Genomic DNA, 19,887 nt, shown 5'->3' on the forward strand with positions numbered 1-19,887 from the left:
TGCCACTCTTGTGCCAACCACCTCCCAAACCTGTGTGGCCAAGAGCAGGTAGGGAATGTTTACTTCTCTGTTATATCTGAAAGGAGGAGAGCGCCTTGCCAAAGGCTTTCTTAGTAAGCAGGGGTGGGTGGGTGGGGGGGTGGGGTGTGTGTGTGTGTGTGTGTGTGTGTGTGTGTGTGTGCGCGCTTCCAGTGCCAAAGGCTTTCTTAGTAAGCAGAGGGTGTGTGTGTGTGTGTGTGTGTGTGTGTGTGTGCACTTCCAGTGCCAAAGGCTTTCTTAGTAAGCAGAGGGTGTGTGTGTGTGTGTGTGTGTGTGTGAACTTCCAGTGCCAAAGGCTTTCTTAGTAAGCAGTGTGTGTGTGTGTGTGTGTGTGTGTGCACGCACGCACTTCTGGTGCCAAAGGCTTTCTTAGTAAGCAGAGAGAGAGAGAGAGAGAGAGAGAGTGTGTGTGTGTGTGTGTGTGTGTGTGTGTGTGTGTGTGTGTGGTCTTCTGTACCACAGCATGGAGAGTGTCTTTCATTACCAAATAGTAGCTTCCAGAAAAACATCTCCTTTCTAGCCCTTGCTTAGCAATAGCAAGGCTTCCTTGGTGCCTCAAATTACTTAGAGATTCAATTTTTTTTAAATTCTCACACCAACAAAAATATTAGAGAATTTTAATGTCATAGAATTTGGACATTTCACCAATATCAAATCCAGCATTTCATTAAGGATGATTTTTAAACTTGGAACTGATCTCACACAGTTCAGAATTAAGCAATCAAATTATTAATGCCAGGGTTTCTCTGCAGTCATAAAAAAAATTTATTATTTTTAATGAGCTGGGTTTTAGCCCCTAAAGTCATTAAATTTTTCAGGAATCATTTAAAGCTAAAGTAAAATATCTTTTTTTCCTTCATTTATGAAGCAAAGAGAAAAACCAAGCATGATACTTCTTGGCTCTCGGCAGCCATCACCTGCTCTCTTGAAGACCACAGTATTTTAAAGTAATTTCACTTACTTGACGAGTTTTAAGATTGCCCTCAGGGTCACTGATGCTGAGGAATCTACCAGGCTACATCTAACATATATTCTCTTCTAGTCTTTTCTGATGGAGGTTTTGGGGTTGATGAAATAGCTAAGCAGTAGCAGTAATGTGAAAAATGGAGAGCTGGGTTAATTTGCAAATGGGAGTTTGTACTTATCACCCCAAGAAAAAGAAATGAGTGAAACATTAGACTCATCTCATCAGCTCACTAGGATTGAAGCTGTCAAGATGTACATTAAAGGTATCCTGTTCTCCCTCTGATAATAATTTTCTGCTTCAGGACAGTTGCATTAAAATATAACAAATCAAAGCTTACTGATCTTGGTCCAGCACACAGAAGGAATCCAGGAAGGGAAAGTTGGCAGCTATACTTTCAAAGTCCTCTTGGGAGATGTGCCCATCCTGGTCATGGTCGTAGTTTCTGAACACAGACTGCAAAGGAAAGACAAATATTTATCAGATGACTATTCAAGAGTCAGGCTCTGAACTCATTATCAGGAAAGCAATAATAACAGGCATATTACTCTTTCTGTCAAAGAACTCACAATCTTGTGTGAGATAATGAAATCAAGAAGCCTTTATGGTATAACAAGATTAGTGCAATGCTGAGGATAAAAACAGGGTACTTTATTGATGGGGAAAATTTTTAAAGGTTTCCTAGAGAAAGCAAGGTCTCAACTGAGACCTCAGGGTTACTAGGAGTTAGACTTGGTGAATTCACATATGCCAATATCACGACAATAAGGAATAAAGCTTTAAAATGTTAAATTATTAAAAAAATTAAAGTATACTTATAATACAATTCCAATCAGAATCCCAGTGGGAATTTGTTCCAAGTGAACATATGGACTCTAAAGCTCAAATAGAAGTAAACATGTTGAGAATAGTCTAAATTGTTTAAGATGAAAAGTAATGAAGGAAAATGTGTCCTATCAGAAATCAAATATTCTGCAATATTCTACATTCATTAAACAACATGATATTGTAATTTACTACAGAGAGTAGAGTCCAGAAACATCTATGTATATACACGAATTTAGAATATCAAAAAGTATGTTTTCAAATCCACAGGAAAATTATAGATTACTCAACAATTACTACTGAGTTAAATAGTTAATAATCTTATAAAATTAATTGCCCCAAAACTAAATTCTAGATGCAGTAAATGTTTTTAATGCAAAAAAAAATAAGGCTATAAAAGTACCAAAGGTAAATGGATGAAAATACTTCACATGTTTTATAATCTTTGAGAAGGAAATGTCTTTCCTGGCAGGACATCAAAGTCAGAAGCCATAAGCAAAATATTTTATTACAACATAATGTAAAATATCTGAATAAAAAAGCTGAATTCACAAATTTAAAGATAAATGAGAAAATTTTTATAACATATATGAGAGCAAAGGCACAAAAGGAAAATGGACAATCACCATAGTAAAAATCAATGGCCAGTACATTCATGGAAAGATGCTCAATTCTGCTAATAACTGTAGAAATGCAAATGAGACTTTTTTTTACCTCTTAGATCAGAAAGCATTAAATTAATTGGAAATCACCTAGAGTGTGAGAAAATAGGTCCTTTCATATCAAGTTGGTGAAGTAAATGGCCACAGTCTTTCTGGAGGACAATCAGTGCATACTCAGATTCCACTTCTAGGAATCTGTTCTGAGAAATAATTGAACAAGGTTGCTCAAAGATATACATGCAAGTGTGTGTGTGTGTGTGTGTGTGTGTGTGTGTGTGTGTGTGTAATAAAGTTGTACAAGGTAATCTACAAATTACCAGGAGTTATCCCTAGAGAGTAGAAATCCCAAGACCTGAAAGTAAAACTTGTGCTTTGTGTATTTTATGTAATGTTTGAATATTTACAGCATCAGTATTTACAATGTTTCTGACTTTCTTTATAATCAGAGATATATAGAAAAGATTTTTCCATTGCCTTCTGCTAAACTGGATTTCCAAAAATGTTTGTAAGTTCTACCTGCAAACACATGTATGCAACCATATATTCAACTTGCAGTCTAATTGTAATGAACCTATCTTCCTTTTCCCAATGGTTTCTGTCTATTTTATCTGTATTGCCCTGCGTTGCAAAGCTGCTGCAGAAGTATTTTGGGAAGGAAGCAATGTATAAATGAACAAATTACTGAATAACAAATATGATTTTTTTAGCACTGATTGTAAGTTTATCCGCTGGTAACTGAATCATACATAATCATAAAGCATTACTTTTTTTGCAAGTCCCAATATTAATACTCATTCACAATCAAATTGCTTAAAAATGAACTATTACATAGTACCTATTATTTATAGTCTAATATCTGTATTTATATTAAAAGTATATATTTTTTTGTGCAATAAACTTCTATGGAAATTTATAAGAAAACCCAGTCTTTCATTTGATTGAATCAACAGTAAGTAACTCATCCTAACTTGGCCAACCTTCCCCATAAGATTGGTATTAGAGAGAAGAGAGAAGGTGTGTGATGGAGAGAGGAAGGGAGGGAGGGAGGAAGAGCCTTCCCATGTGGAAGAGAGTCAGCCTGCAGAGAACAGAGGGAGTGCTCAGTGAAAAGCAGAGAGGACAGTGGAGAGAGAACATAGTTCTGTCCTCCCTTTCCTGGTTCCAGACCTTTCTGAGCTGCAACTAGGCCCTGCCTGGATCCTTTTCTCCCTGCCCCGGCTGTATGTTGGGTCTATTACTACAACATTGTCCCATAGCCTCCCCGGAACCTTGTGGGCTCCCCACCCCCTCCCCGCACCCTTTCTGACCTTTCCTTGCTGCCTTACATGCTCCACATAACTTTTCTTTCATATCTCATAGTTTGCTGGATGACCCAAGATACAGAAAATGGTTTTTCTTTGGACACTCTTCCCCAGCAAAAAGCTTATTTTTCTCCCAAAGACACACTCCTGTACACCAGAGGATGTACTGGTCCATGAAAATAGACGTTTAATCAGGGGCCACAGTTTCCAGTGCCTGATACGTTTCCATTTTTCCCACAGTGGTGCTTCTACTCTTTCTTCTAAGGGAAAACTCTGACCGAGACTAGTCCTTCATTAAGTGATGTTTCTGACCTAAACAGCATTGTGCAGCTATGTCACAGACCTCCAAACACACACACACCAAGAGAAACTTTTCAATGTATAGGATCTTTTTCCTTTAGGCGATTTAACCCATTAATTGGGCATTTTATTGTGACTCAGGTGAGTTTTTCATGAGTAGATTCTATTCCCTAAACAGTTCCTCACGTTGCAGAGGCAATGATAGAGGTGTCAGATGCCTGGGAGAAAGAAGAGTTGAGAGTAGCTAAGAGAATGTGGGTGAGAACAAACAGACAAGAAGGGGAAAGAGGACTTGACCAGGAGATTGTCTCCCAGAGGCAAAGCCAGGTAGAGCAATGTCTGCTAAATCGCTCCTTCCCACCAGGGGCTCTTTTCATGGACTCCATCTGATTCCCAGACAACAGTAGAATATTCTGGAAAGAGAAAGCAACCTTCTACTGCTTAGTCTTTACTCTCCCTCAACCACTTACCTCAACTAATTTCCTTATGTGCTTGTTGATGACAGTGGGATCTGGCTTCGGCATCACTCCTGATGCCCACTCCAGGGGCACCACCGGCTTAGTGGGCGTCGTCGGCGAGGTAGGCTGCTGGCAGAAAACACACACATTTTTCAACTTTATCTGGAGCCTTGAGCAATTAGGACCAGGGACACTGAGAAAGACATACAAATTTTATATAGTAATAATACCAGTAAAACATATATTTAGGTAACTCTTTTTTTTTATTAAGGTATGATTGATATACATTCTTATAAAGGTTTCACATGAAAAAACAATGTGCTTACTACATTTACCCATATTATCAAGTCCCCACCCATACCCCAATGCAGTCACTGTCCATCAGTGCAGCAAGTCGCCAGAGATCCACTATGTCCCTTCTCTGTGATACACTGTTCTCCCCGTGATCCCCCACACCATGTGTACTAAACATAATACCTCTCAGTCCCCTTCTCCCTCCCTCCCCACCTGCCCTCCCACATCCCTCCCCTTTGGTAACCACTAGTTCATTCTTGGATTCTGTGAGTCTGCTGCCATTTTGTTCCTTCAGTTTTGCTTCATTGTTATACTCCACAAATGAGGGAAATCATTTGGCATTTGTCTTTCTCTGCCTGGCTTATTTCACTGAACATAATGTCCTCCAGCTCCATCCATGTTGTTGCAAATGGTAGGATTTGTTTCTTTCTTATGGCCAAATAGTACTCCATTGTATGTATGTACCACGTCTTCTTTATCCATTCATTTACAGATGGACACTTATGTTGCTTTCATATCTTGGCTATTGTAAAAAGTGCTGTGATAAACATAGGGGTGCATATGTCTTTTTGAATCTGAGAAATTGTACTCTTTGGGTATATTCCAAGGAGTGAGATTCCGGGGTCAAAAGGTATTTCTATTTTTAGTTTTTTGAGGAACCTCCATATTGCTTTCTACAATGGTTGAACTAGCTTACATTCCCAGCAGCAGTGTAGGATGGTTCCCCTTTCTCTGCATCCTCGCCAGCATTTGTTGTTCTTAGTCTTTTCGATGCTGGCCATCCTTACTGGTATGAGGTGATATCTCATTGTGGTTTTAATTTGCATTTCCCTGATGATTAGTGATGTGGAGCATCTTCTCATGTATCTGTTGGCCATCTGAATTTCTTCTTTGGAGAACTGTCTCTTCATATCCTCTGCCCATTTGTTAATTGGGTTATTGTTGAGGCGTGTGAGTTCTTTATATATTTTGAATGTTAACCCCTTGTCAGATATGTCATTTACAAATATATTCCCCCGTACTGTAGGATGCCTTTTTGTTTTGTTGATGATGTCCTTCGCCATACAAAAATTTTTTAGTTTGATGCAGTCCCATTAGTTCATTTTTGCTTTTGTTTCCCTTTCTCGAGGAGATGGGTTCAGGAATAATTTGCTCATGCTTATAGTCAGGAGATATTTGCCTATGTTGTCTTCTAAGAATTTTATGGTTTCATGACTTACAGTCAAGTCTTTAAGCCATTCCGAGTTTACTTTTGTGTATGGGGTTAAACAATAATCCAGTTTCATTCTCTTGCATGTAGCTGTCCAGTTTGGTCAACACCAGCTGTTGAAGAGACTGTCATTTCCCCATTGCATGTCCATGCCTCCTTTATCATATATTAATTGACCATATATGGTTGGGTTTATATCAAGGCTCTCTAGTCTGTTCCATTGGTCTATGGGTCTATTCTTGTGCCAGTACCAAAGTGTCTTGATTACTGTGGCTTTGTAGTAGAGCTTGAAGTTGGGGAGCATAATTCCCCCTGCTTTATTCTTCCTTCTCAGGATTGCTTTGGCTATTCAAGGTCTTTTGCGGTTCCATATGAATTTTAGGATGATTTTCTCTAGTTTGTTGAAGAATGCTGTTGTTATTTTGATAGGAATTGCATTGAATCTATAGATTGCTTTAGGCAGGATGGCCATTTTGACAATATTAATTCTTCCTATCCATGAGCACCGGCTGTGTTTCCATTTATTGGTATCTTCTTTAATATCTTTCATGAGTGTCTTGTAGTTTTCAGAGTATAGGTCTTTCACTTCCTTGGTTAGGTTTATTCCTAGGTATTTTATTCTTTTTGATGCAATTGTGAATGGAATTGTTTTCCTGATTTCTTTCTCTGCTAGTTCATTGTTAGTGTATAGGAATGCCACAGATTTCTATGTATTAATTTCGTGTCCTGCAACTTTGCTGAATTCAGATATTAGATCTAGTAATTTTGGAGTAGATTCTTTAGGGTTTTTTATGTACAATATCATGTCATCTGCAAATATTTATGTAACTCTTGAATGTTATAAAAACACACATCTTTTGGTACTCCTCTCTCTGAGGTTGCCCACACTTTGTCTCTAAGTGACTTTAAATAAAACTTTTACTCTGCTTCAAAAAGACACACACACACACATCTTTTGTCAGTGGACTCTAATATGTAACTAAATACATGCTAGGATAGTGCATTTTGTTTAGCAGCAGCCTAGAGTACATTTCAAATGGAAAGAGAAAATAAATGCTCTCCCAGCCCATCCAAAAATCCTACTCAAGCTCCCCGAATATAATGAAAACATCCTTAAACTCCCATATTTAACTATCTATACAGATTTCTGTGTGATACAAAATGCATAGAACACCAGTTATTTTAACTCTTTAATGTTTGGTGTTAGTGATAATTTAGTAGATGGGTGCAGTAAGTGGGCACCAGTGCACGCACATGTCCTTATGCCGGTATCTTAGTATGCTTAATTACTTCTGATTGGCTAATTGTTAGGTCTTTCTAGACCTCTTTGGAGAACTTGCTTTCTCTACAGGTTTTTTCCACATTCTCAAAAGATACTTTCTCTCAATAATGTGGAGAAGATGGTGGTAATAGCGCATAACATGTTTATCCAACACAGCACATAACAATCCTATTAGGAGACCAGCCAAGAGTGCTCTGTGCTTTACATCCTCAACCTGGGACCCTCATATAATCTAACAATTTTTAGTGGTGCACATAGGCAAAATTGTATTAGTAGGTTTTTTATTTGATACTGAATTGTGGATAGACATTTTTGCAACAGAAATCGAGGAGTAACTATACTGATGTACACCCTTAATCACGCTGTGAGTTGCTGGTATCCTGTGGGCTATCAACAAGCATCCCAAATTGCCTGCTGCCTGGACTTGTTCACCTCAACACATAGTCACTCACATGCACACCTGCATGATGACAACTCTTCCCATCAGACTTTTTATTTTGCTGATCAGATGAAGGATAAATGTACAGTTTCCAACCTATACAACAAGGTGCCCTGCCTGGAGCCCTGCTAAACTCCAAAGGTATCAAAAGCTATTTCAAGTTCCCAAAGGAATTGCAGCAAGCCTCAATATTTGTCAGATGCCCTGAGAACTATCAGCTTCAAGTAGTTCACAGTTCACCCAGTAGATCATGCTCTGTTTCTTTCAGTGATATCATAGCTTTCTGAAGCAACAAATCAATGTGGGACAAGAAATATGGGTGACAGTATCCAATCTGATTTCAAGATTTAAGAAATTGTATAGTGATCCACAGACACGTGCAGGCATTAGTAAGTAATTGCAGCTATTTAGGAATAAAATTAAATATTCTTTTTATTTCATGTATGTGTATTATTTTTACAACTGGATCCAAAGGTGTTAGAATATAAATTTTTATTAGGTTGTTTGTACCTAACTATTCTGTAAGTGGAACTGTTAGGTATTTCTTTTGACTTAGAGAGAGAGAGTGAAAAACTGAGACACCAAGTAAAACACTAAGAGCAAGTGAGACACTGAGGTGCCACCGTGGACAGAAAGAGGTTCATAGTGGGACTAACTGTTTAGGTGCGGTCGGCCAGCACCAACTGAGCTACAGGCTCTCAGGAACATAACCCAGTCTGGAACTTGTTCTCTAGTTATCAGCACATGTCAAAAGCTAAGCACAAATAGAATGACATTCCACTTAAAGAAAGGGATTGGGAAATGCATTTTCACAAATTCATAGGATTTCAGCACTTGATACTCTGAAAGCATCTTCTTTTACAACAGAAAAAGACTTTCTATGTTTGATAGAAATCTCTCCTAAAACTGGCAGAAACTTACACTGAAAATGAATTAGAATAAATCTAAAGACACACATCAGACGAGTGGTCTAAAGTGCTCATTCCTACTCCATTCCTGAAAGAGGGGTGGTGCGGAACCTCAGGCAGCAGCAGGCAGTATAAAAAGCACAGGTATTGAAAACAGGCCTGAGACTGAATTCCTGTTCTCCCAATTACTGGCTGGGTGGTCCGCACAAGACGCCTGTGCACACCAGACTTGGTTTCCTTCACAGAGTTAAGGAGACAACTTGTATATGATGCCCTGCTAGGAGTCCAACACCCAACCAGTAGCAACTCAGGTGCCAGGTTGAGGGGAAGGAAGGTGCTGGGAGGTGGAAATGCTGTGTGCACACAGCCCATACAGCTTAGCATGCCACAGCCAGCCTCGTGCCCTCTCAGTGCCATACAACAGGCTTCCCTGTCATTGTGACTCTTTCAGTCTGCTGCTTCAGAATCACAGGAAGGGTTAATAGATGGACACACATAGGGTCTAGAGTTGCAGGCAACATGCTACAGAGTTCACCTGATTAAGGAGATAATGCATGAGACTTTTATAGGAAACTGATTTCGGGATATGAAATACGAAGCAAACGTGGACTTTTTTTCTGGACATACAAACCTCATCCTTGCTATAAATTTCAAATTCACCCAGGCATTTTTTATTACCGTGCCATGTGCAAAACATCTGTAAGAGATAGTTGCTAAAACTAATGAGAAGTATACATTCAATAAAGCAATTTACTCAACTCATTATGTGTTTCTTTACTAAGAGTCAGCCATCAATTGAATGAGACACTATTCAATGTGATACTGAAATTCTGAGCTGAGTCAATTTTTAGTAGAGAAATTTGTGAATTATGATCATGGTACTTCAAATTTATTAATTCTAATTTTACATTAATGGTATTTTTTTTAAAGCCTGGAAGGATTTACATACTCTTTAACAGTCAGATGCTTCTACTTTTCTTTTTTTTGGCCCTAAATGTAGGTGAGTCCTCAGAGGGAACATAAACACATAGAAGATCACAAAACAGAATAATTGGGAATAATGTTCTTTACTAGCTGCTGATGTAAAGAAATACTTCTCAAGCTGTCAGGGCTAAGTTGTTCCACTGGCAAGATGAGAATAACATGGATTTGAATAGTGAATTGCTGTAAGTGACAACAGTGGGGTTTGGCAATGATCCTTAGAGAGAACACAGTACCTACCGACTTAGAATTTCTAGGCTCCAGCACCAGTGACAGTTTGTAAATATCATCTTCTGTGTGATAGAGGTCCAGAGAAAGCTACAATAAATTAGAAGGGAGAAGTTAATCATGTTGGATCACATTTGTGTTTTTACATTGCTGAACTATTTTTCAAACTGAATGTCTCAACTTAATGTCTAATAATCTGAGTGAATGCAGAACACTAAGAAGATAGCATGCAGAGGTGGACGAAGAAAAAATGTCTTTTAAAGTTAAACCTAGGGTGGTTATTAGTATGAACAAGAATCACTGACTCAGTTCCTCAAAATATTATCAAGCAGCTATTAAGCAGTAAGCCCTTAGCTGGAGGTAAAGGATTCTTGATTTTATATCAAGACAGATGCATAAAACAAGAATTATAAATGCAATAAATAGTGTCTTAGAGGCTTGAATAAAGAACTACAGAGAAAATTGGAGCAATTAGTTAGGTTTTTATTATTTTAGGGCATTATGCTAAATCCTGATGATATAAAATGGTATAAAATCATTTTCGGCTCACAAGGGCCTGATGACTTATCTGAATAAATAGGACCTGAACACAAAAAGATGTGCTCATATCAACAGAAGGCAACACGTGCTAAATGTGAAGTAAGTCGCTCTACTCTCAGTGCTTCTAGGAATCGTTTTCAGGAAGGGAGCACATACAGCATGAAGTTGAGATTTGGAGTCAGAGGGGCCTGAGTTCAAATACTGAGCCTGCCACTGATTAGCTCTGTGACCTCGAACCAGTTATTTTCTCTCCGAAACTCAATTTCTGCCTCAGTAAAATGGGTACAATGATAAAGTCCCTATAAAATTGAATTTTTATCAGTATCAAATGGAATGATGCATGTCAAGTATTTCACACAGTTCCTAGTACACAGTAAAGCCTCAAGAAATGTAATTTGGTGTTGCTGACATTATTATACCTGTTACACAATATGATTATTATGTGTGGGGGCCACTGAAGACAGAAGTGGTCACAATGGATCACAAAGGAGCCTGTGAACTGGGACCTAACCAGGAAGACTTAGACAAATAACAAGGAGAGAAAGATCAGGGTAGGCAGGGTTAACAACTTAAACCAAGGTTGGGGCACATGGATAAAATCTGTAAAGCCTTAAGATGCATGGCCTCACTCACCTAAAACAGAAGTCATGACACTTAAAATGAGCCTAGATAATTCCCACCCACGCCCGTGAATATGAAGACACTTGATGAATCACATCACTTTATCAGCAGTGAAGATAAGCAGGTGCCCTATCCTTCTCTGGCCATTTAGGCATGAAAAAATGTCCTTTCACATATTTTGTCTAAAGATAAAGGCTTAATGTGTAGGGGTGTGGAGTGAGGAGGAAGAGAAAGAAGGAGGAAGCAAGAGAAAATCAGAGGCAAAGGATCTTTGAAGGATTTATCTTTGTGCTCTGCCTCATTCAAAAAAGAAGCTGGCATTATAACATGTCGTTTATGAATTATTCATTCATTCAACAAATATTTACTGCTCATCTAGTATGCGCCAGTGACCATTCTAGCCACATTTCTAGCTACTAAACACAACACTTAAACATTTCATACGTCAGGTCGTATATATTGCTTTACCTAGACTTCACCACCTAAAGGTTTTTCTCTAAACATAATAAAATTGACTTTACTATAAAATTGCCCCAGCATCATTTCAGATCATGAAAATGCTCCTCACAAAGAATGGACACTGTATCTACCTTCCCCTTCACAGTAGTCTGTCCCACCCCCAGGGGTTCTGCCCTTTTTCAGGGGAAGGAACCATCCCATTGCACAAACAGATGCCTTTAAGAGGCAGCCTGTGACATAAGAGCAAAATGGAGTGCATGAAAGTGGTATTTGAGAGAAACAGGGGCATAACAATGTCTTATTTGGAAAAAAGGATCTTTCCGATGTAATTAACTTGGGGATCTTTCCTCTTCCAGCTTGATAACAATTGCCGTATCTTCTAATTTGTCAAGAGAAGTCAGAAATCTGGAACTTTATAGGAAATACCTCAATTTGTAAGCACTGGTAACTAATCACAAAACTCTTTAAAGTGATGTCATTTGGGCCAAATAAAACACATCTGCCCTGGGGCACTTGACCACCATCTTGTGATTTCCATAGCAGAAGACTCTGCTGGTCTCTAAGCCTCACGAGAGCAGGTGAGCACCTGTCTTTTCCACCGTAACTGAAGTCCCAGCTTGCTGCCTTGCACTGTGAATGCTACGTAACTAGAGAACCAAGTGACTTCTCCCTTCTCAATTCCTTGTTATCGGGGTTAATCAGGACTTTGATGAGCATGTTCCTGTCCTGAAGTGGCCTCTAATGACTGGCACTGGCCTCTATGGAGTGGAGATGACAGCAGGGCCAGACATCTGGCCAGAAATCCAAGCAAGCCAACAGTAAGTAGGGGAGATGTTCTCTGAAGAGACATAGAACATTCTTGGGCATTTTTATAGGTCACATGGACAGCTATCTGCCCCTACGATTGGAATGGTCTGGTCTTCTCCAAATGTTTGCTCACCGTTTACTAGCGGTGGTGTGAACCTGGCAAAACAACTTTCTCAAGTGTCAGTCTCCTGATCTGGAAAATAGGAGTCATAAATAACAGCTCCCTTCCAGGACAATTGTGATGATAAAACACACTAATGTATGTCCAACAGGGTTCATTTAGAGTGCTGCACAGATGGGAACTACAGGGGTGGCTTCCAGTCAGTGCAGCAGCCAAGTGCCCCTGTGCTCATGGTGATGTGGAAGCTGCTGCCTGGGGTACTCCTGCCGCCCCTCTGCTTTCTCGGCCACGGTCCTTCTTGCTTCCTTGGATCGCCCCTGGGGTTTAGAGCCCTTCATGGAGTGACCTGTTTTACTTCCTACATCCTTTTTTATAATATAGGCAGTTTGTGGGATTTCAAGAATGTTTGCTTGTGTCTAATATATTTTGGATTTGCTTATTTCTGAAAAACATTCTGAGCTGCTGTTTGACGTTGTCACATTTACACCCAAGCCTGTCAGCAAAGATGGCTGTGGATTTAATTTAATCTGTCCATTAGGACCTACATTGCCTGGACTGGAAAAGTATAAAATAAAACATACTTGGTCATCAAACTGCCTCTATTCACCATTTTTGTAATTGTTCTTCTCCTTTTTTTTTTTTATGAGACTGAAAAAATACAGGGGCTTTCCAGTTATTTGCATATACTCAGAATGGTAAAAGTAACTGATAGATCTAAAAATACTATGAAAAGAATCAGACTATTTTGTGTACCATGAAACAGAAAGCGTCAGCTCCTGGTTATGTGAATTTGGGTCACAGTGGAAAAATGTCTTCTCTGGACCATCCTTGAAAAGGGAGACGATCTAAATCCCAACAGTTTGCTGGTGTCCCCCCTCCCTTCAGGTGCCCAGTGCTGTTCAGGGGTCCACAGCTACGAGGATAAAAATGGCATACCCAGTCCCCACCCTCAGTGATGGTGTTCTGCAGTTAAACTCTACACATCCATGAAGAGGGACAGCGAGGCTATTTCATTTTTACAGATGCAAAAGACTGAATGTAATGTAACTCACACATTACAGAGTGATTGTCTATCAGAGGAAGAGAGAGAAAGAGAGGGTGAGTCCTGAGCTAGGATTCAGATGTTAGCCATTTTCAAGGCCTTTGTCCTTTATGAATCTCTATTTGTGAAATGGAAGGGTCGGGCTGATGTTGCACTTCCTGCCCTGCCCTGGTTCCAACACAGGGTGTTTGTGAACCCCTACTGAGGAGATACATGAGAAAAGTGCTGGGAAAACTGTAATCAATTATTAGAGGGAGTTCAAGCACTGCTATACCAGCTATGGCACAGAGCAGTCAGTAATCGTTGATTGACTTAAGAATTCTCATCTTCTATCTTCAATTACATAGCAGCATCCTCACCTGGGACTGTGTTTAGAGGTAAACAATCATTTCAGGAGAAACCTGACCTCGAATCTTGGGGCAAATGAATCTTCCCTCGGGATGATGTGCTATGGATGCCCTTGCATGCATTTGGGCAGCCACCGTCAATCATAAGGTTTTAATCCCACATATATGTGCTTCATGAAATGCCCACAGGCCTTTAGTGAAAACTTCATGGGACTCTCCTACACACTGAGCTTTCTCTTTGCTTGTGGGGAAAGAGGAAGGATCCTGGCTTTTCAGTAGAAGCTAGTTGGATGACTGGGTCTCGGATGCAGGACTGTGTCATCCCAAGGAGCTGCTGGGCAGAAACCACAGAATCAAGTTGACACTTGGTTCCTTATTCTCAAGGCTCAACCATTCCTTACATCTAGAATCATAGAAGTACAGAGTTGGAAGAGGAAGAGGCCTCACAAACAAACACAAAACCCTTTAAGAAAAATCCACAGTCAGTGCTAGTGAGGTAAAGAGACAAAGCCAAGTAACTGGAATCAGGGCTCAAAGCTAGATCTCCCGTCTCAGATACAATATGACATTGCCATTACCGAATATAGAGTCTGGGGGCTTCTAAGTTTTTCTGCAATACCTTTGAAGGAAGGGAAAGAAAGAGAGACAGAGAAAAGGGGAACTGGCATTCTTTTATTTTTTCTTTTTTTCCCAGCAAAAAGCAATTATTTCATAGCTTTTATTTCTAGAGTTCAGATTTCCCAATTGCACCAAAAAGTTTTCACTCAAAATGCTCAACATTTCTCTAAATATATGTCATGATGTTGCTTGCTGCATTTGGAACTCAAAATTAATTTCCCCACTGCATCACTGTCTGGATCATTTATCTAGATGAGAAATTGCCCAAGTGTAGACCCCTGCTCTGTGACAGTATGCCCCATGTCATGGAGACAGCCAGGACACAGGCGTGTGAAACGTACGCTGGTCCGCAGACATCACCTGTGTCTGTGGGTTTGCAGTCTGATTGGGGCTACACTCTGGTCATTTATTCATGGCAACAGATTTACATGGCAAATGATTAATAAATGCAGGTGCCTGGATTGTGGGAGTTTTTCTCTCCCCCAACAGAGAATGTCTGTGTATTTACTGTTTGTCTCATACTCAATCCCAGGAGATTGGTGTTTCTGTGTTGGCCACTTCTGTTTTATACCAAGGGTGCAGCAGGCATTACTGCACACACTTAGGGGTTCTGTTTTTTGGTAAACAATTATGTACTCTAGGAACCATTGGTGAGAAGCTCTAGGAACTGCGTTCTTACTCCAGCGCAGCAGTCCCAGCGGATTTAGGCTCTCAGAGCTTCAGAGGGGTTACTGTTTTCATTTTCCATGGCCATTAAAGGAAAATAGTCAATTCGGTGTTGCAGCCAAGTTTCAGATGCCACAGTGATATAAACCCAAACAGGGAAGTTGCTTCTCCCCTTGTTTAAGCAAGAGTGAGAGAATTTGGTTATGCTTGTTTCCCACCAACACAGCAGCAGCCAATGGAAATGTTCTGGTCTATATACCCACTGTGTCTCACAGTGCGAGGACCTGGAGACCAGCTACAGGCATGTGCCACGGGTGCCAAAACATGAATGGTAGGTGAATTTCTTCTGTTTGATCCATACCATTTCTAAATACAGCGTTCAGTTTATCTGTTGAGCTCCTAAATATGCCAGGTACCGTGACAGGGGCTGGGGACATGCAATGAATACAGCAAGCAAGCAATCAAAAACATCAAATTAAAAATGATACCTCCTATAGTTAAGAAAGTATAAGGCATGAGAGCAACACATGTGACAGATGCATTACTGCTTCGGAGGGAAACAGAGAACATTCCAGAAAGATAGAAGTTTTTGATTTTGAGGTTGTCACAGGGTGGGTAGGGAAGGGATTTTTTCCAAGAAAGTGCAAAGGCCAGGAAGCAGAAAGCAGCAGTGCATGGTGGAAAGTGTAAGAAGGCCAATATTCCTCAGAGGTAGGTGTGATGCAGCATCAGTGGCGACAAACAAGGCTAGACTGACAGTCAGAAAAGGAGACCTGAAGGGCCCCAAATGCCAGGCTAGGAACCGCATCCTGGTGGTTGATGGTGGGGGGCAGGGGGATCACAGAGAGGGTCCTTGCATTACTCCAGGCTTGGAGGACAGCAGCGCAGGGAGGATAAAGAGAAGCAGGTGTGTTGAGGACACTGAGAGGGAGGTGATTAATCAGGCGTGTGTGATGGAGAGTGAGGGTCCCAAGGACAGGCCTGGAGGGCCTTTCTAAGAACTCCACAGAGGCAGGATTCATAGGGGCAGAGACTGGGCTCCTCAGAGCAGAGGGACATTTCTTTGCCCTGAGATTACAGTCTCAAGTCATGCTTGTTATGGGTAGAGGGTTCCCCTTCACCCTTTAAGATTTCTTCCCATCAACTGATCCTGAACTCTTCCTCCCTCGCCTAGTGAATTACTGGCACTGGTCTTCCTGCATCCCCTGGAAGCGAGGTGCAGAAGTGTTATGAGCACAAACCCCAGTCCCACAGACTCACCGTGAGCAGGTTGATCAAATCCAGGTTGGGTTCTAAGTGGTGAGAGGCATTCTGCAGGGAGACCAGTTCACTCAGGGTAACGGAGAGCTGGTGCATTTTCACAACGTTCACTTTGTTCTCCTCTGTCCAGTCTGGGAAAATGACATGGACTGCTATCAAGTCTTTCAAGTGTACGCCAAGGATGGGGATTTTGAAGCCATCACAGTCAGCAAAGGCCTTGCGGTAATTGCAGTAATTGCCGTTGGAAGAGACCAGCTCCGTCATTTCATTCCAGTTCTGGGAACAGATGGAAAAGTACAGTTTTCAAACAGCTTTCCCTTCTGCCATCACGCCCACTCCCAGGACCCTGCAGTGTGTGGCTAGGAAATTCCTTTGCTCCTGAGAGAAGTATCAAGTGCACCAACATTGATGCAGGGAAATATTAACCAGGAAAAAGAAAATTAGGAAAATACTGGGCCTGGCTGAGCTGGACAGCCTGTTCTATTCGCTACAAAATGGAAACTGTCCACACCTCTGCCCACCTACTAGGGATGTTGGGATGTTAAATAGAATTATGTATATATAACTATTTTGTAATTCATAGAAATGTTACAGTCCACAAATACAGGCATGTATTGTATTATATTAAAGTATGTAGTATATTAACATTGCCTAGTTGTTCCAAGAAAGTTGCATTTGCAATAATATTTGAAGATTAATCTGGAACAGTCTACTGAGGTGTGAGATTGCTGTGTCTTTGGACTCCACCACTAACTAGAAGAAGAAGGGTGACCTTAAACAAGTCACTTCACTTTGGGGGGCCTCAGTTTCCTTTTCTGTAAGAAAGAGGAGTTCAAATAAATAATTTTTGGAGACACATTGGTGGTTCCAAACCTCTATGAGCCTCCACTGAATTCTTTTTCTTTACAACATTTAAAATGGGTTTTGCTCTTTACTTGAAATTCAGTATAAGGCTAAAGGAAAATGAAACATTTACATAATGAGCCCCATTATACTTGGGATGGTGCAGTGTTTGAGGCCGCACAGTGGTGCTTCTGTGGCTTACATCCTCCTGTTTATAGGGACAAGTTGCTGTTGGCTGTCTAACGTCAATGAGACCATCCTAACAGACCCCCACTTGGGTCAGTTTTTTCTTTCTTAAAGCACCCCCTGTGACTCGGATGGAGCTGTTTCCATGTCCAGGTCTAAGGATGGGTTTAGATTTACCATCATCATAATTCCATCCCTCTGGCTTGTGATTGGTTCAGGAACGCAGAGTTAAGCCAACCAGTTACACTGTGTTCATCTGGCAACTGTTATTGGTCCAGTGGTGGGCATGTGACTAGAGATGGTCCAGTCTGCCAAAAAGGTCTTTAATTCCATGGAGGTAGGGCTGAAGAGGGAAGGTTTCCTTATCTCCAATTTTCATGAATAAGGGAGTATAATTTTCCTATTGTCCAAACAGCCCAGTCAGGAGAGAAACTGGTCTAATGAACAACACAAACCAAAACCCAAAAAGTGATACTCAAAGGAAGGCAGGGCAACTGAGCCAGAGCTCTGATCAGACCAGCCCTGGAGTTGGCCCTGCATCTGGACTCCTAGCTCTGTGAGATGATCCATTTCCTTGTTGTTAAAGCAATTTCAAGATTAAAAAAAAAACTTAAAGCTGAAAGTTCGTCCTTACTGATAACAGCAAAGTACACACAAGTAAATATTTTCACAAGGATAAAATGTTCTTTTTTTGATAAATAAGGAAAAATATTGTGGTGGTCTAGAAAAAAAAATTCAGCAGAAAAAAAGCTCAGTTTGGGAAATGGTCAGTGTTCTTTTAAAAAATATATTTTTGTTCCTGACAACTCAGCTATAAATCTGAGGGCTTTCTATACAGGGCCTACATCCCCTCCCTTTTTTGTATCTTCTGCTGTGTCAAACACAGTGCTATGAATAGAGCACGCATTCAATGACTTCATTTGAGGAAGGGATAATAGGAACAATTTCTGTCTTAATCAACTTATACTCCCTGTGTTTATCACAGAGTAAGCCCCAAATACATGTTTGTGGAATATCTGCAACTACAATATGCTGATGGTATTCAAGGATTCTTATTGGGACAGTTTTCAAACAGCTTGCTACCACCTCCAACCTTTTTCCAGGTGTTGTGGCTATTCTCTTCCTTTTTTTTTTTTTTACTGAGGTATTCTGGATATACAATCTTTTTTTTATTTTTACTATCATTAATGTACAATTACATGAAGAACATTATGTTTACGAGGCTCCCCCACTTACCAAGTCACCCCCACATCCCACTACAGTCACTGTCCATCAGTTGAGCAAGATGCTGTATAATCGCCACCTGTCTTCTCTGTGTTGTACAGCCCTCCCTGCACCCCCCCCCCCAACACTATATATGCTAATCGTAATGCCCCTTCTCTTTTTCCCCGCCCTTATCCCTCCCTTCTCACCCATCATCCCCAGTACCTTTCCCTTGGATATACAATCTTATATTAGTTTCAAATATACAACACAGCGGTTCACCAATTACCCACATCATTCAATCCTAACCCCACCTAGTGCAGTTACTATCTTTTAATATAGAAAGATGTTACAGAATCATTGGCTATATTCTCCATGTTGTACTCTCATCCCCATGACCAACTTATATTATGATTGAGAATTTTTAGTTTTAGATTCCACAAATAAGTGAGATAGATCACTTATTGACTTTCTTTCTCTGCCTAGCTTATTTCACATAGCATAATACCCTCTAGGTCCATCCATCTTGTCACAAATAGCAGGATTTCTTTCTTTTTTATGGCTGAATAATATTCCATTGCATATATGTACCATTTCTTCTTTATCCATTCATCTATTGATGGATGTTTTGGTTGCTTTCATATCTTGGCTATTGTAAATAATGCATCAGTGAACATAGGGGTCCATATATCTTTTCAAACCAGGGCTTTTGTTTTCTTCGGGTAAATTCCTAGAAGTGGACTATTGGGTTGTATGGTATTTCTAATTTTAATTTTTTGAGGAACTTCCATACTGCTTTCCACAGCGGCTGAACCAATTTACATTCCCACCAACAGTGTTAGGAGGGTTCCCTTTCTTCCACTTGTTAGTTCTTGTCTTTTGGATAGTGGCCATTCTAACTGGTGTGAGGTGATAACTCATTGTGATTTTTCTCAGCATTTCTCTGACGACTAGCATATTTTATTCCTATTTTAGCGCCCATGTCTAACCCACCACTATGTAAGAAGAAAATTTCCACCCTCTGAGCGACACGTTAGAAGTATCCTACCCACAAACAACTTACAAATGAATTTTTAAATTGGGGATTAGGATTCAATCCACTGTACCTTTGTAACTTCTGAAGAAAGATGAGAATGGGTCTCTTTGAGGCGTGAAATGGAACTATGACTAAGACCTCCCACCACTGCCATCAGGGTATTAAAATTTTTGAGCTGTAGGAGCTTCTGCAATGAAAAATATTAGCATCAGTATTTTGTAACAATTTTTGAATTACTCTGAACTTT

The 19,887-nt window shown here is 40.3% G+C and overlaps 1 protein-coding gene across 2 annotated transcripts in view; it reads right to left on the reverse strand.

The window, feature by feature from the left end:
- RASGRP3 (RAS guanyl releasing protein 3) overlaps positions 1-19,887 on the reverse strand; it is a 70,097-nt gene that overhangs the window by 10,738 nt on the left and 39,472 nt on the right. Inside the window, exons 8-12 of one of the 2 annotated variants that reach the window (XM_017645558.3) lie at positions 19,711-19,827; positions 16,373-16,648; positions 9,904-9,981; positions 4,562-4,675; positions 1,344-1,459 (exon numbers count right to left, since the gene is read on the reverse strand). In XM_017645558.3, coding sequence (XP_017501047.3) covers positions 1,344-1,459; positions 4,562-4,675; positions 9,904-9,981; positions 16,373-16,648; positions 19,711-19,827 — 701 coding nt within the window. Of the gene's footprint in view, positions 1-1,343; positions 1,460-4,561; positions 4,679-9,903; positions 9,982-16,372; positions 16,649-19,710; positions 19,828-19,887 lie in introns of both variants that reach the window. The other variant, XM_073214430.1, reaches the window with a different exon arrangement.

Source organism: Manis javanica, chromosome 1, assembly GCF_040802235.1.
Source record: "Manis javanica isolate MJ-LG chromosome 1, MJ_LKY, whole genome shotgun sequence".
Taxonomy (NCBI): Eukaryota; Metazoa; Chordata; class Mammalia; order Pholidota; family Manidae; genus Manis; species Manis javanica.